The 15,454-nt window shown below is 27.2% G+C and overlaps 1 protein-coding gene across 8 annotated transcripts in view; it reads right to left on the minus strand.

The window, feature by feature from the left end:
* LOC107447394 (neuronal acetylcholine receptor subunit alpha-7-like) overlaps positions 1–15,454 on the minus strand; it is a 375,836-nt gene that overhangs the window by 54,096 nt on the left and 306,286 nt on the right. For 4 of the 8 annotated variants that reach the window (XM_071178635.1, XM_071178634.1, XM_043041457.2 and 1 more), the window contains exon 7: positions 7,838–7,924. In XM_071178635.1, the coding sequence (XP_071034736.1) occupies positions 7,838–7,924 (87 nt within the window). Of the gene's footprint in view, positions 1–7,837; positions 7,925–11,270; positions 11,358–15,454 lie in introns of all 8 variants that reach the window. The other 4 variants (XM_043041458.2, XM_071178633.1, XM_071178630.1 and 1 more) reach the window with 1 other exon arrangement.

A 15,454-nucleotide genomic window follows, 5' to 3' on the forward strand; every position in this document is an offset into this window, starting at 1 on the left:
TGAAATGTTTGGGTTTAGAAACTTTTAAAATGTGATAATTAAAATTACAGCAATTTATAAAAATGCTATGGATTGTTTATACCAAAAATACCATATTTTAATATGAGACTTGCTTTGACTTTACTGCTGTAATATTTCGAATCTTGTAAAGTAGAATAGTTAGACTTCTTTTGCTATCCTTCTAACTCAAGGCAGTTCTTGTGGTTATTATAACGTGTTATGGTAATGTAGGTTATTTGACTTCGACGAGAACAGTATTTAAAAATTCCACACAAATTTTTCCACTTTATTTAAGAAGCAGATAAAGATTTCATTTCTAATAAATTATATTCTTTATTCTAAAGCTTATTTATATTCTGTCCGCTGAATTTTTGTTTTGAAAATTTTAAAAATGTCTTTTTCTGAATTTCACGTTAAGCATTGTTGTTTAAAAGCATTCGTTTTATTCCATTTTATTACTAATTTTTATTTTAGTTTGCATTTATTTGGTACGCTCTTGTCCACAAATTGTCTATTTTATTGTCATTTAAGGAAGGAGGATACTTAAATCCTTTTTGTCGTCATGTTAAATACAGATGGACTCGAAATAGCTATTGCTTCGTTGTTTTTTATTTAGAATCTTAGATAAAGAAACTCAGAAATGTTCTCAAAAATATAGTGATTTACAAATCGAAAAAAAAATTTCTAGAAGTCCAATTTATAAAATGAGTCTTATTGGGTAACATAGGTTTTTCCTATAAGAAAAAAATATTGTTTTGTTTTTAATTATTTGATTCAACTAATTTACTGCAATGTGTAAGGTTTCAAAAAGTAAAATATTTTTCGTAACTGGTCAAGACATTATTATTACGTTTTTAACAAAGACTGTTATAGTTCTTTTTGTTAGAGGAACACTGTATTTAATCTAATCTGCTAAGTTCGAACTAAAATAGTCTCAGTGGTACACGAATGATAGAGGAATTTGTTTTTGTTATTAGGCTAAAAGGGTGGGGGAGTTTGAGATTTTTCACTCCATGTTACATATTTATATGTTAGATTTATCCGAAATGTTCTACACAAAAACGATTTTGGTCTTTCACTTGGAAGAGAACACATCTTGTCTTATGAATTGGTTTTAAAGTTATAAGGATAAGGAGGGGGACGCAAATTACTTTGAACACACTATGTTTTTAAGCTGACTAATGTATAACTTTTGACAACAACATAAAACAGAAAAAAATATTTTTGTAGACAGAACAGTTTGTTGATTATTTCTGTATAACAGAAATATCGTTAGTATGGTCAGTCATCATAGTCTAGACCATTCTTCAAGATAAAAGATAGTCGGAAGACTCGAGGTGGGTCAATCACATGCTATTTGTGAGAATCTTAGGGTTTCGAGAAATAAGGTGTCCACTTTGTGGGAACAGTTCACAGTGACAGGAATACTGGTCTGCCTCCTTGTTAAAGTCTGAAAAAGGGCAACAGCTCTGGCTCAAGACCCTTATTTAAGACTTTTCACTGAAATGTATAGATCCGCGACAGCTATACAGATGTCTCCCAACCTGGATAAGGCAACATCTATATCCCTTTCACTGATAACAGTCACCAACCAATTTAATGATAATGGTCTGTATTCTAATTGCCCTTTGGTCTGCATTACTTTGACTGTGAATCAGAAGGACCGTCTAGCATGGTGCCGAGAAAACTTGTCTTGGATAAAGAATTACTAGGGGCTGTTTCTTTTCAGTGATGAGTCGTGATTCTGTCTGGGCAGTGATTCAAGACGTGCACTAATCTGAAGGGAACACGGGATTTGATATCGGCCCTCAAACATTGCCAAAAAGGACCACTATGGTCGAGTCTGTCTGTGAAAGGCATCATGGCAGACGGGAATGCCGACCTTCATGTGTTCGGTAGAGGTACTCTGACAGGTCAACGTACAGGGACGATATCCTTGCACCCAGTATGAGACTTTTCCACAGAGCACATGGACCAAATTTCATCTTTATGGACGATAACACCCACCCCTACAGTGCTCAGTTGTTGGACTAATACCTCCGATCGGAGGATGTTGAACAATCTGGAATATCTTGCGATGACCTCTGACATTAATCCCATCAATCACGAATGAGATTCCCTTGGACGCTCAGTTGCAGTTTAAAGACCATCGATGATTGAATGAGTGGATACGGTTGCCCTAGAGATTGATAAGGAACCTGGTAAACAGTAAGAAACGCCAATGAGAGAGTTGCATAGCTGTTAGAGGTGATCACACACCTTAATCGACATGTTTTTCTCTGACTGACAGACTATCGGTCAACTCCTGTGCTGGACAAGTGACCAGTATCCTTATTTAGGTTGCAGGTAGTTCCCATTTTTGTTTTCCTATACATTGTTCTTATATCGGATGGCATTATGGGCATGTTTGGTTTTATTTGCTTTGTTAGTGTTTTTATTGAAAAGAAAACTTTTGTTCCTTCAATTGTTTTCATTAGTGTAAATGTATGTTAGTTTAATCTAAAATGCCCTTAGTAAGTATGAGTTTGATCTTTTGCTTTAAAAAAGAAAAACTATGTGTTATGAATCAGCCACAAAGTTATTAGAGTAAGGAGTGGAACATAAATTACTTTAAACACAATGTAAGTATAAGTTAATCAGTATATAACTTTTTGCAACTAAGTAAAACAGAAAAAATATTTTTTCAGGCAAAACAGTTTGTCGAATATTCGTAGGCAAAACAGAAGTATTTCAAAAAATATTTTGTAGTTTTCGATTAAGATGAAGTGAAAGAAGTTTAAAATGTTTCTCTCCACTCATATAAATGCATATTAGTTTCATCCAAATTACCCTGCATGAGAATAATTTTTATCTTTAAATTGAAAAAAAAATATTCCCCTTTTTATGAATCAGTTTTAAATTTATGAGAGAAGTGAATATTAATTACCTTTCTTTCTAACAAAATAATGATTAGTGTTTATTTATGTAAAAAATATTTAATGAGCGTATACATTATAAAAAATAGATTCTGAAGGACTTTATTTTAACAATAAGTTAATGTAATATGTAACTGCAATGTAACGAAATAAGAAAAATATAATTACTTAACATTAAAAATGTCCTGTACTGTTATATTTACAAAGATACTGAGTAAGGAAGTGATTTTTTTACATTGATTAACTGTAATTGCACAAATTTTATAGACTCAAATTAATCAACTTACAATAAAGGGCTTAAGAGGCTTAAAAAGTATTGATATTGACATTTTATAATTCAAAATTTTCAATAGTTTTCCTACTAAAACTTAAAACTTACTTAAAACTTACTCAATTAAGTAATTTTGAATTTTTTTTGGATCAAATATTTAAAAAAATACCCTGCTTTAACTCATAAATGTAACTGTAAGTGTAGCTAGTATAACGTTTAATACTTGTCTTTAAGCAAGAACGGTAATTATTAGTCCACATGAATAAAACTAATAAGACTCCTTTACCAGAATGTTTAGCTTTTCCGATTTTAACCTAATTTGACAAAATTTTACACATTTTTAAGTAGTTCAGTTAACTTAAAATCTATTTTTATTTAGGATTTTTGCATTTGCAAAGTTATAACCTCATAAATTGGTTTAAAACAGCTTTTTTTCATAAGCTTGGGAGACAATATTTTTATTTTTGGCATTTATTATAGTTTAAGCCTATCTAATACTTTTTCTACTAAAATATCATTACAACAATAAACTTTTTAGAATTCAACTTGGTTTTCAGAGAGTAATTTTATGTCGGACAAAATCAATTTGGATTAATTTTCTTTGCCTAACAAAACTATGAAATAAGATATGAATTTTTATCTAACCATCAAAAATACATATAAACTTAAAGTGAAAAAAATAACATGCAATTTTAACCTTGCAGACGCCAACAGAATGGATTCAACGCAAACTTGTATTCAGTACATTTTAAAGAAATAAAAGATAAGATTTAATGAAATAGATATAATTTGCAGTGAATAGCAGAACTACAGTGAAACAAAATATGTGGTATACAAATATTTCTCCTCCTTTTTCTTTTGTTCGCATCTTCTCTTCCTTTAAATAAAATTGGCATGGAGCGAGGCAACAAATAACAATCTTTTCTGATTCTGTCTCTTCTTCCTTTCTTTTTTTTATTATCAAGATTCACTGTAATGATAAGGAAAAAAATAAAAGCATATTTTTTTCCCATTCTTAGATTTTGTCTCTAAGCATTTCCTCTTTCATCTTCTATTCTTATAAAAAAGAGTAAAAAATCTTCAGATATGATAATTTGCTGAAAGAAACTTGGTCTTCTCAAATTTCGACTGCTCTTTATTTTACGGGGAACTTTTTGTTTGTTATTTGTTTCGTTCAATAGCGGAGAGAGACAGAAAGAAAAGATTCTGTTGTATAATTTAGGGAAAGGTATTTTGTTGAGTAGATCTTGAAAATTTACGTATACTAAATTAATGAAAAAGAAAAACAAACTTTTGACAAGTAAATTAAAGAAAGCAATGAAGAAAACATATATTTATTCTGGAGTTTTGTTTACGCTTAGTTAAAAGAATTAAAAATAAAAAAATGCAGTATTAAGTTTGGATTTTTTTATGAATGTCAATAGTTTTCTTTTATTAGCTTAGAAAAAAATATCTTATTTTAAAAATTGAGTATGAAAAATTATCTTTACCGAATTAGTTCATGAAAATAAGCTTTCTTTGTCTACTTAAATTAAATAATACAAAAGAAAGAAATTTTTAATTTAATTTTTAATTCGTTTTTTTTTAACTCAGCGTTGAAGGAATATAAGGGACAGATTGCAGCACAAAGTTTGAGTTCTACACGAATGTCATTTATAAAACTATATGTGTAATATGACGAGTATTTTATGAGTGTTGTATCGAGCAGAGTTTGAGAAAATTAAGAAAAGTTCACAATTAATTAAAAATGATAGCAAAATAATTTTGATGAAAAAAATCACCGTTGTTTGCACGTTTAGACAACTTTTCGGATCCTCGACGGTTAGCATGAGAGTAGTCTTTGAAAAGTTTGATTTCAGACCACAAGCATTAAACACTTACCGTTAGTAGTACTGTTACACTGTATTACTGTTATACTTTAGCACATGTATTAGTGAAAATTAGTAGTATTAGAATAAGAGTTAGAGGGAGAAATCTTAAACTGCAAAAATTTTATTAGTAAAAATATCCTAAAAAAGGAAAAATAATCATCATTTCATTCAAATCATTTAATAAATATGTCTTTGTTTGAAAACATGTCCCCGCATATTGTGGCATAATATTGCATACCAGTAAATGCATATTTTCGCCTCTTTTAACATAATTCATATTTATGAAATTTGAGTGGTCTTCACGCTATGATCCATCAATCAAAATCCTGTTATAGGTAACAAACATAAAAAGAGACTTATTTCTGATAAAACTATGCTTTTCTTATGGTCAGAAATAGGTTATGCATCATGTGCTTAAATATGTGGGGTTAGCTAATAATACTTTTTATGAATAGTAATACCGATATTTTAATGCAGCGAAAAAATAGTGTATACATTACTTGCATTTTTATATTTACACAATTATTATATATTTATGCAATTTACTATATTAATTTATACAATTTACTCCAAATTTATAGAATATATTTTTGTAATTAAACAATTTATGGGGTTTCTCTATGTTTTAGAAATTCTTTTGACATGTTTTTTTTTACAAAATTCTATTCTCACCTATTTGGTTTAGGAAAAGTAAGTTGAAATGCAATAAATACTCTGAGAAACTTAAGTAACTAATAATATTACATCTAAGAAATTATAATAAAAGTTCGTGAAATTTGCACTACATTGTCTATTTTAATACATTTGTGTAAATTGTACATAATATTGATTTTGTTATCATTATTAACTTTCATATAAGAATAAACAGATATATTTTAAATAAATTATATCATATGAATATAAAAAAAACTATATAATCAATAAATATATTAGAATTATACATCTAAAGGATATTTTTTAATAATTGAAATAATTAAAGCTTTCTAATTAATAAATATACATCACAAGTACAATATTTCTCTTTTGTTTTGTATCTTGAATGAAATGTATGAAAGAAGTATTTCTCAAGTTAGTATGGCTGAGGTCGCGTTCTATGCATATTGAAGTTTTATACTTATGAAAACAACACCAAGTAAGTTTTCTTTTATCGATATCACTTTTCACAATATCATGCAACATGTAAGTTTTACAACAACATTTAAGCGATTATTCGTAAACAAGCGAAGGAATGATTACACAGCATTTGTATACATTTCATAATAAAAATATTTAAAGAGTTTAAAGCTGCAAATGAACATTTAAATACGTAAGTTTGTAAAGAACTTTTTAAGTGCTGGATTGTTTGTAAAATTTAATCCCCTTTGCATGAATAATCCTTTATATTTATAATAATAAATTTTGGGAAAAAGCAAGTTTTAACTTTTGGTACTGTTAGTTAAAGAAGTTTAAAAATTTGTTTAAGTTTTTAAACTTAAAACCAACCAAAAAATAATTCAAGGACGAAAAAAAAATGAATTCTATTTAATTTATTCTTTACGAACTTGATTAGATTGCTATTATTTTAAATATTGAGAGAAAAAGGGTCACAGAATATCGAAATTTTAATGCGCAAGTAAAAGTGTGTTTCTTTTTTACTAGTATAACGATAAAACCTTTTGAATAATGAAATATAATGCAGATTCTACTCTTTTTTTGATGTATTTTACAACTAAACATGATTTTCTGTATTCATTGGGAATTTCTTTTCAAATTATGTACAGAAATAATAAAAAAACTTCTTATTTATATGGAACTCAATATTATTAGATTCATCTTTATTATAAATTTTTCCTTCTAAAAATTTTAGGATTATCTGTGTTCTTAAGTAAGGTGTTTGTGTTTTGACAAAAATTTAGCGTTAATTTGGTTCTCAGATAAAATTTTTATGATTATATTTGTTACAAGATTAATATGTATAACTGGACCTATTAAAACTAATTTTTGTTTAGCAGTTTTGATTAACATATTTTTCCTATTAATCTTTAAGATTAATTTATTCTTGCATTAATTTTTATAATTTATTTATAATCTAAGACTAACTTTTGTTTAATTTTGCACTTACATTATACCCTATGATTAAATTTTTTTATAATTAACTCTACGAGTAACTTTTTATGAGTAACTTCAATAGTGACATTCTTCTTACTGTGTACAAAAAGTGTGGTCAAATCTACCAAAATATGGTAAGATTCTGGCTGTGGGGGAACACCAAAAACTAAATAACTTTTACCACTGTGTGTGCTTTGGTGATGATTCTAACAATAAAATATGGTTCTATATCATGTGCTTGATAATTTTATCATGATGCCTTCATGCAGGGCATAAAAACTATTTCTTCGGTTAAATTGACTTTTCAGTTTTGTACTTTTTTTTCTTCAAATGTGTGGTAATACGAACTAAAATTATAAAAAAACCAGAATTTCCGGTAAATCGTTTCTATACGAATGGTGAAATTTCCAATCGAATGGTTTAAATATCGTACATTTTGGTTTTTATTAACAGAACTATGATTTTTTTTTTACCAGAAATGTCGTAAAAAAATGTACGTTAATTTTATTTTTTCTTGAGTACAATAAACTTCTATTTTTAGATCCATTATTGGTATGTTATTTCAGTTTTTTTAAAACTTGAGGAATTGTATCAAATGCTGTGTCATCAATAGAATGAAGTCTGGGATTTGGGATAGAGAAGAGTTGCGGGTAAAATTTAAGGGTCGGGTTGTTGCATAGATACGAGCGCACCTATGATGGAGACTGCATCTGATGAAGGAGGCAAGGTTTCCGTCACTAGCATTTGGAACACACTCAGAGACAAGAGGATTGTTACACCTGAAACAGCAGATCTCGTTCAGAAGCTTTTCTTACAAACAAAAACATTCACAACAAGCAACTCTACGATGTTCTGAGTCCCAACACTTTAAGAAGGAAGTGATAAATTTCATTAATTTTTAAATCAGCCTATAATTTTGTTAAAGTTGTTCGTAAATTCTTTTATAAGAATTTGAAAAGTAATGAGTCTGGAGTAATAAGTTCATGCACGATTTTAATTGAGTCATTTGGAGAGTGAAATTAAAAGCGTAATTAAGAAAAATCATAACACAAAAGCTTGTTATGTTCCGTATATTGGACTTTAGAAAAGATGAAGTTTTTTTTTCGAAAACCCTAAAATTTATATGAAAAATGTGGTTTGTAACAGTGCTGATGTGGTTTGCAATATTTTATTATTATTTCTCGCTTTGTTTTTGGGTTAAAACAAAAACTTGTAAAACATTCCGATACCGATTGTGCATTTTAATATTGCATTGAATTTTATTAAGGACAATTCAATGCTTTGATTTTCAAAATCACATAGCCCAAAATCCAAAAATGATTAGCATTATCTTTTTAAATCATATTATTTTTATTAGAAATTTAATGGCTAAATGAATAAAAGAATCAATATTTAGATAGATTATTTGTTTAACTTCCCTATATCAGGTAAAAGGAGTATTTGATTTATATCTTTCATAAAAAGTCTAAATTTTTTTGTGTGCAATGTTTACACTTTTTAAAATTTTTATTTGTTTGGAAAACTTTATTTTTTCATTTTTTTTGGTTTTTTTTTGTTTAACTAGTTGTAATTGTCTAACGGACTTGCTCGGTGAATTTCGAAATTTACTCTATATTGGACTTTGTTGCACGTTATTTGATGACATAGAACTTGCCTCTTTCCATGAAATAAATAAGTTTCATTGTAGGCTAATTTCGAAAATCATAACTCTCATAATATTCTTAGATAATTTATTTCTTGTGCTTGAAAATACTATATGAAATATTAAAATGCCAAGATGAATATTACAAAATTGACTTTTTTTATAACCTAATAACTGTTTTTAATAAATGTATATCAAGCAAATAATGTTTCTTATTACATATTCAGCATGCATTTATATATACTATTAATAAAGCTATTTAAAATTGGAATTAATATTATCAATCGTTTTTTTATGTCATCTGAAAACAGTTTACTTTAAGAAAAAAATTGAATCTGTTGATTGAATTAATACGGAAAGTTTTCAGTTAAACGAGTTTAATTTTTGTAAGAAATAATGAGTAGGAAAAAACTTAAAAAATAACGAGGTGCAAAAACTGTCAGATAGATTAATTGATAGCCTATAAAAATATTTGTTTAAGAAAGAATATTATGACAGTAAAAAACTGTTTAATTCATTAGTAGATTGATAAATTTTGAATAGGAACATATTTTCTAAAGATAATTTAATAAAGATATTTCTTAGAAAAAACTATAATATTTGTTTTTTGAATTATTTAAGCTTTTAAAAGTTATTTATTTCTATTATTTTTAAACTTTGAATTGCACAATGGCGTTTTGTTTGTCAAAGATATTTCTTTTAATTAATTGAACAAAAACCTTTTTTTAAAAAAAAGAGTTGTTTTTCGGGAGATTTACAGTTTTTAATACTGTTTTGGTACGGTTCTTTTCTTATAAGAATAAAAAAATACTTTTTTTGTTGTCTTAATTTGTTATTTTTTTCACTTTCCTTAAGTAAATAAATTCAAATTTACTAAATAAGAGTTTTAAGGTAGGTTATTTAAAGTTATTAAATTAAGTATGTCCATGCACACGTTTATGTTTGTTATTAATACCTATTTTTATTCTTTTTAACGAACTACAATTTAATTGAAAGTGTTTTGAAATAAAATGTTTTCGGGAATGTCTTCAAAATGGGTTATGCTTTTATTTAAACTAGTTTTAAATTTATTACGAATCGTCTCGAGGCGTTAAAAATAAACAATTTTCCTAAATCCGTTATTTACAGTTTTTAAATTTAGCATTCAATTGAAAAGTCAAAAAATTATATGCCTACACGTTCATATTCTCTATTAATACAAAATTTAAAATGATATTATTTTTAAAGAACTACAATTACATTGAAGATACTTGATGTAAATTTCCAGATTTTACTGTTATAAATATTATCAGCAAAAAGCAGGGATATACAAAAATGCAAAATTTCTATGAGCTAGGATCAGTCTTTTGGAATCAGAAACCAGCGACAATTTTTAAAGGTGTCTGAGGACCCACATTGTTAGACTCCTGAGATTATGTATAGCTCAATTAATTTTATAAATTAAAAAAAACCTATCATATCGTAAAATTATTAAATTAAGACTTTTACTAAATAAGAGAAAAAATAAGCACCTTCGTTATTTTTTCTTTCAAAGGATTTGCTATGTAAAATCAATATTTCATCTTCTTTCTCTTTCTCTGATTTATTTATTTGATGAGTAATAAGATTTTAAAATTACTTAGATGTTTTTAAATTATTTGAATGCTTTATTGCATACATTTCATCCTTGACTTTTTCTTGAATATTTATTGGTTATCTGTGATAAAATTTAATATATTATCCATGATTCCTATTTGACTTTTCATATATGCTTAATTTCCATTGGATTTTGCATTCAAAAATGAAGTGCAATATCTTAAGGATTATCGACAATTTTGGATTAATAAGATTTAATTCAAATTATAACTTTTAAGTTTTTTTCTTATTTGAATTTGAATTTCATATTATAAAAAAATCATAATAATTCTAGTTACTTTAATTTTTATTATCCATACACATGATATCTACATCATCTTACATATGCAGTAGTTTTCGTATGAAAAACTCCAACCCATTAAATGTAATTAATAAATTTTTCATTTTTTTTTATTTAGCTTTCGAATGATAAAATGAGACTCAATACCTGTAATTCATTCATTTATTTTTAATTTATTAAGATTACTTAAGATAAAATAAAATCCGTTCCTTATAACCATTTTATTTTCATTTTATTTATTTTGATTTCTTATTCTAAAATTAAACCCAATTCCTATAATTCTTTCATTTTAATTTCATTAATTATTTAGGATTTTTTAAATGATGATTTGAAACGCGTTATCTATTATTATTTATTTGGATTCTTATGGTAAAAGGACTTCCTTCAGTGAGGGAAACAGAACACCACTGGAAATGAAACTACAAATGCCTCCAGGTGCATATACGTAAAATAAATCATGTACAAAAAACAGCGTGCCAACGTGCCAAAAATAAAGAGTTACACCAAAAAGAAACACGAATCATGACAACGTGCAAAAGGGTGTTCGTGTTCGCTATAGGTTTCGCACCTATGATTGAGACTGCGTCAGACGTGGGTGGCATCGTTTCCGCTAATTGTAGAAGAAAGACGGTCAAGGACAGAAGAATCGTGACACCTGAAGGAAGGGGAAGTCACACATTAATTAATTATTTCATTCCATACACACCACGACCTATGCAGCTGCTGTACGAGGACTATATAGGCTATAGATTAAAAGCACTATACATTACACTAGATATAATCGAATTAGTCGGATAATTTAAAACTAAATTTGAAAAAAGAATTAAAAAAAAAAATGCAAATAAATCACTACAGAAGAAATTAAAGTCTTAAGCTCTCAACCTAAGCATTATGCCGAGTGTTCCCAAAATTACTTTGCTATTTTAAAAACCAATACGAACAAAACGTACACCAAGTTTCTAAATATGTTATAAAATTCGTCAAGAGATTTTTCTTCTGCTTGTCAATCAAAAATGTCTTAAATAATGGCTTCAGCGGCTGTCCTCAAACTACGTCCTTTTGCTTTAAATAATGGTTAATTTGTGGCGCCATCTGTTGACACACTTTATAACTAATTTTGAAACTTGGTTTGAATTAATAAACTAGCTTTATAAACAGAACGTAGCAAACCGAATACTTCTATTTCCCATAAATTTTTTTAATATTGTCTGTCATTTTAGGAACATCCAGCAGAAAATACCACTCAGATGGCTCCACCCAGTTGCTCAATACAGTATTGTTTTCCCTTTGGAAGTAACTCTAATCCTTAAAATATCAAATTGTGGTTGAAAGTCTTCTGATAATAAACGGTATTGTAAGATCACTTAATTAGGTTTGAGGAAGAACCTATGTGTCTCATAAAATCATTACTTCACTATGTGTGAAGGTTTCTCAATTTTTAAAGCGATGCGTATTTTACATCGTTACAATATGTTCCTCGTAATATTGTTAAGTTGAAAGCTAAATAGTATTGTTTATTCATTACAATATAGAAGGTCATTTATAGCTGTACAGATTATTTTGAAGCTTTAAACCATGCAAGTGTTTCTAGTTCTTCTTGTGCGCGAAATTTTGTTTCGAAAATTAAATATTCAAGTTTAACATTTACCCTACTATTTGCAAACAATTTCTGAGCATTTGACTCTATTATTTTCATTATGTGCACGATGCAGATTAATGTGGTATGCTATAACACGCAAATTAAGTTTTTTTTCATTAGAGTTGGTTTTGAAATCACGAAATAAAATATTTTTTCTTAAAATTTCTGAAGCTATTCTACAGTACCAAAACGAAAAAAAAAATAGCGCCAAATTTTAATTTTACAAAGAGACTATTTTGCTCAATATTATTCCATAATTTTATCTTTGCAGTTTGTCCTAGCAAATTCAAAAACATATTTAATTATTAATTCTCTTAAAGAATTGTCGAAAAAATATAATATAATTGAACACGATACTATTAAATAAAAAATTTATTTAAACAAACTTTTCACCTTATTTAAACTATTAACGAATCTGGAGCTGGTAAAAATTAGAGGTACGAAATTGGCAGATGCTTACTCCATAAAATTTAAAAACTTTAATAAGAGAAAACAATTTCATATTTCTTTTAAATTTTTTGTTGGAAATTAATTGCGTATGAATATTATAATTTAAAAGAATATCTGTACAAAAAGCTTTATTTTATACAAAGTGTGTTAGGCAAATACTCACTTTTTCAATATATCAGAAGTTAAAGCAGTAAAATAAAAATACACAACTTTTCAAATAGTTTTAATTTGCCATTTTCCACTTTATAATTTCGAGTAATTTAATTTTTATATGGTAATTAATTCTGCCCTGCACAATAAAAAACTGAATGTAAAACTGGGTTTTTTTATAATATATATTTTCATACAACTCGTAAAATAAAGCATAGTCCTCATACAAACAGCAGAACGATGATATTAAAATATACACTTATTTATGTTTCTGTAATAAATATAAAGTATAAAAGCATATTTCTGTAATTGAAAAAGTCAGTAAAACATAATTAAATAAAATTATAATCATTTGTAGATTCAAATCCAGCATTTATGCTATTAAATAATCTCTAGAATTCATCAATATATTTTTCTGTAATTTTTAAAGACATGATTAATCATTTATTTCATTTAAAATATTCAAATACATTTCTATACTTCTATTATATACAATTATCTAATTGAATGAAATATATTTCTTCATTAATGATCTAACATAGTTATATTTCTCGAATAAATATTTAAAAAAAAAAAAAAAACAGCATTCTATTTGCATGATAGGCTTGGTAATGTGATAATAATCTACGTTTTTCAAATTGTTCTGGAAAGCATTTTTTAGAACATCAATCATTCAACGACGATAGGAAGAATTTTCTGTGTGCTGCCATCTTGTGGATAAACCAGAAACTCGCAATTTATGTTTCGAAAAACAATAATATGTGCGAAAGAAAAGTATCTCTTTTAAAAAATAATGTATGACATTCTATCATTTTCACTATTAATTTACCGTTATTTGTTTGATGATTATTTGTTTGATGATAAATTGGTTGATAATAAAACGAGTACTCCTATGATAAAATGAAGTTCATATATCTGTGTTTTTGCGGAATATCAGATGCAAGGAGCATTGAGTTAACAGACAATCAAGTTTCACACTTTTAAATCATTTTCAGTCTATATTGTAATGTAATTGTATACTGATCTGTAAATAAGTTTTTTAACATTACTTAAAAATATTTAAATGCCTATTTAATTTCTCAGACAAAAATGCTTATGATAATAATACTATATTTAATAACAATTCGATTGAAAAACGTTACCTTATATTACTTTTGTGTTATTGTGTGATTGTTACCTTATCTTATTCTTAAAAATCGTGGAGTATACACTGTAAAAAATTACGGATAAAATTAAGGTATAAAGTACCGGCACTTTGGGTGCATCATCCGTAAAATCCTTTTTTATAGTAAGATATTATACTATACTTTTTAAAGTAATGTTTTTTAACTAGAGTAATTCAGTGATTTTACCATATTATTACTATGAAAATTACTGTATGTGCGATCTGTTGATCCGTCACATGTTCTGGTAAATATGAATTTTACGGTAAAAAGTACCAGCTCCCTGAGTGCAGGTACTGATTACCGTAATTCGATCCGTAATTTTTTACAGCGTAGAAACAGAGATGCTATTTAAATAACTTTTTCGTTCTGATATTGATATTAGGCTACTAAGAATAGTTAACTTTTCTAATTTGCAAAAAGAAGTTATAACCACGGATTTTTTAAAATAATTATTTCAGCTTGATTTGAACGATATTTTCGAGCATTCGCTTGCAATTAGACAGGTATATTGTTTTTAGTTTAAATATTTGTTTTCGTATGATTTTTTTAAATATGCTATATTAGAATAAACTAATGGCCCACTTTAGAAACGCACACTTTTGAAATATGGGACTCAAAACTAAATGAACTGCACCGACAGCTGCTTTTGATTATTATTGCCCTTTTCATAAATGGATATAAGAATTTGATTATCCTAATGAAGAACTAAATATTTTAGATTAATAAAGTTTCTGAAATAAGATTTAATGAATTCCTTTTTCTGTCATATGAACAAAAGCACTCTCTGTAGCCATAGACTTGACGACACACTTATGCAAAAATAATTAACTCGGGGACTAATTTCTTTTGCCATACTGGAATCTCATTAAGCCATGTATTAGTCAAAGAGGAACATTTAGTATGATTTCGTGTTGTTGCAACAAAAATAACAGAAACTTCTTAACGTTTTAAGAGAATAATTAGAATAAAAAATAATGAACTTCAATTAACTTTCCACCTTTTCTTAATTATGGTATTTGTTACGAAATTACTATTTTGTGAGAGAGTGCTTCAGTTTTCATATATTTTAAAACAAGATTTTTTAACGTTTATTTGTTTTATTTTTTACGGCTTTTTAAAGAAACTCATTTGTTTTCATTTTAAAGAAGTTTTATTTTTGTTTTATTTTGATTCATTATAACTCAGGTTAACTTTAATAAGGAAATAAACTTTCTTAACATGGATTTTAAAAATATTTTTTATGCGTTTTTTTTTTTAATAAACCTGAAAATAACTGTTGTTAAAACAGTTTTTGAAGACTCATACTTTTTAATTAGTTCAAGATGTAAACAGAAAGAAAAGCATTAA

Source organism: Parasteatoda tepidariorum, chromosome 3 (genome assembly GCF_043381705.1).
Source record: "Parasteatoda tepidariorum isolate YZ-2023 chromosome 3, CAS_Ptep_4.0, whole genome shotgun sequence".
Classification (NCBI taxonomy): Eukaryota; Metazoa; Arthropoda; class Arachnida; order Araneae; family Theridiidae; genus Parasteatoda; species Parasteatoda tepidariorum.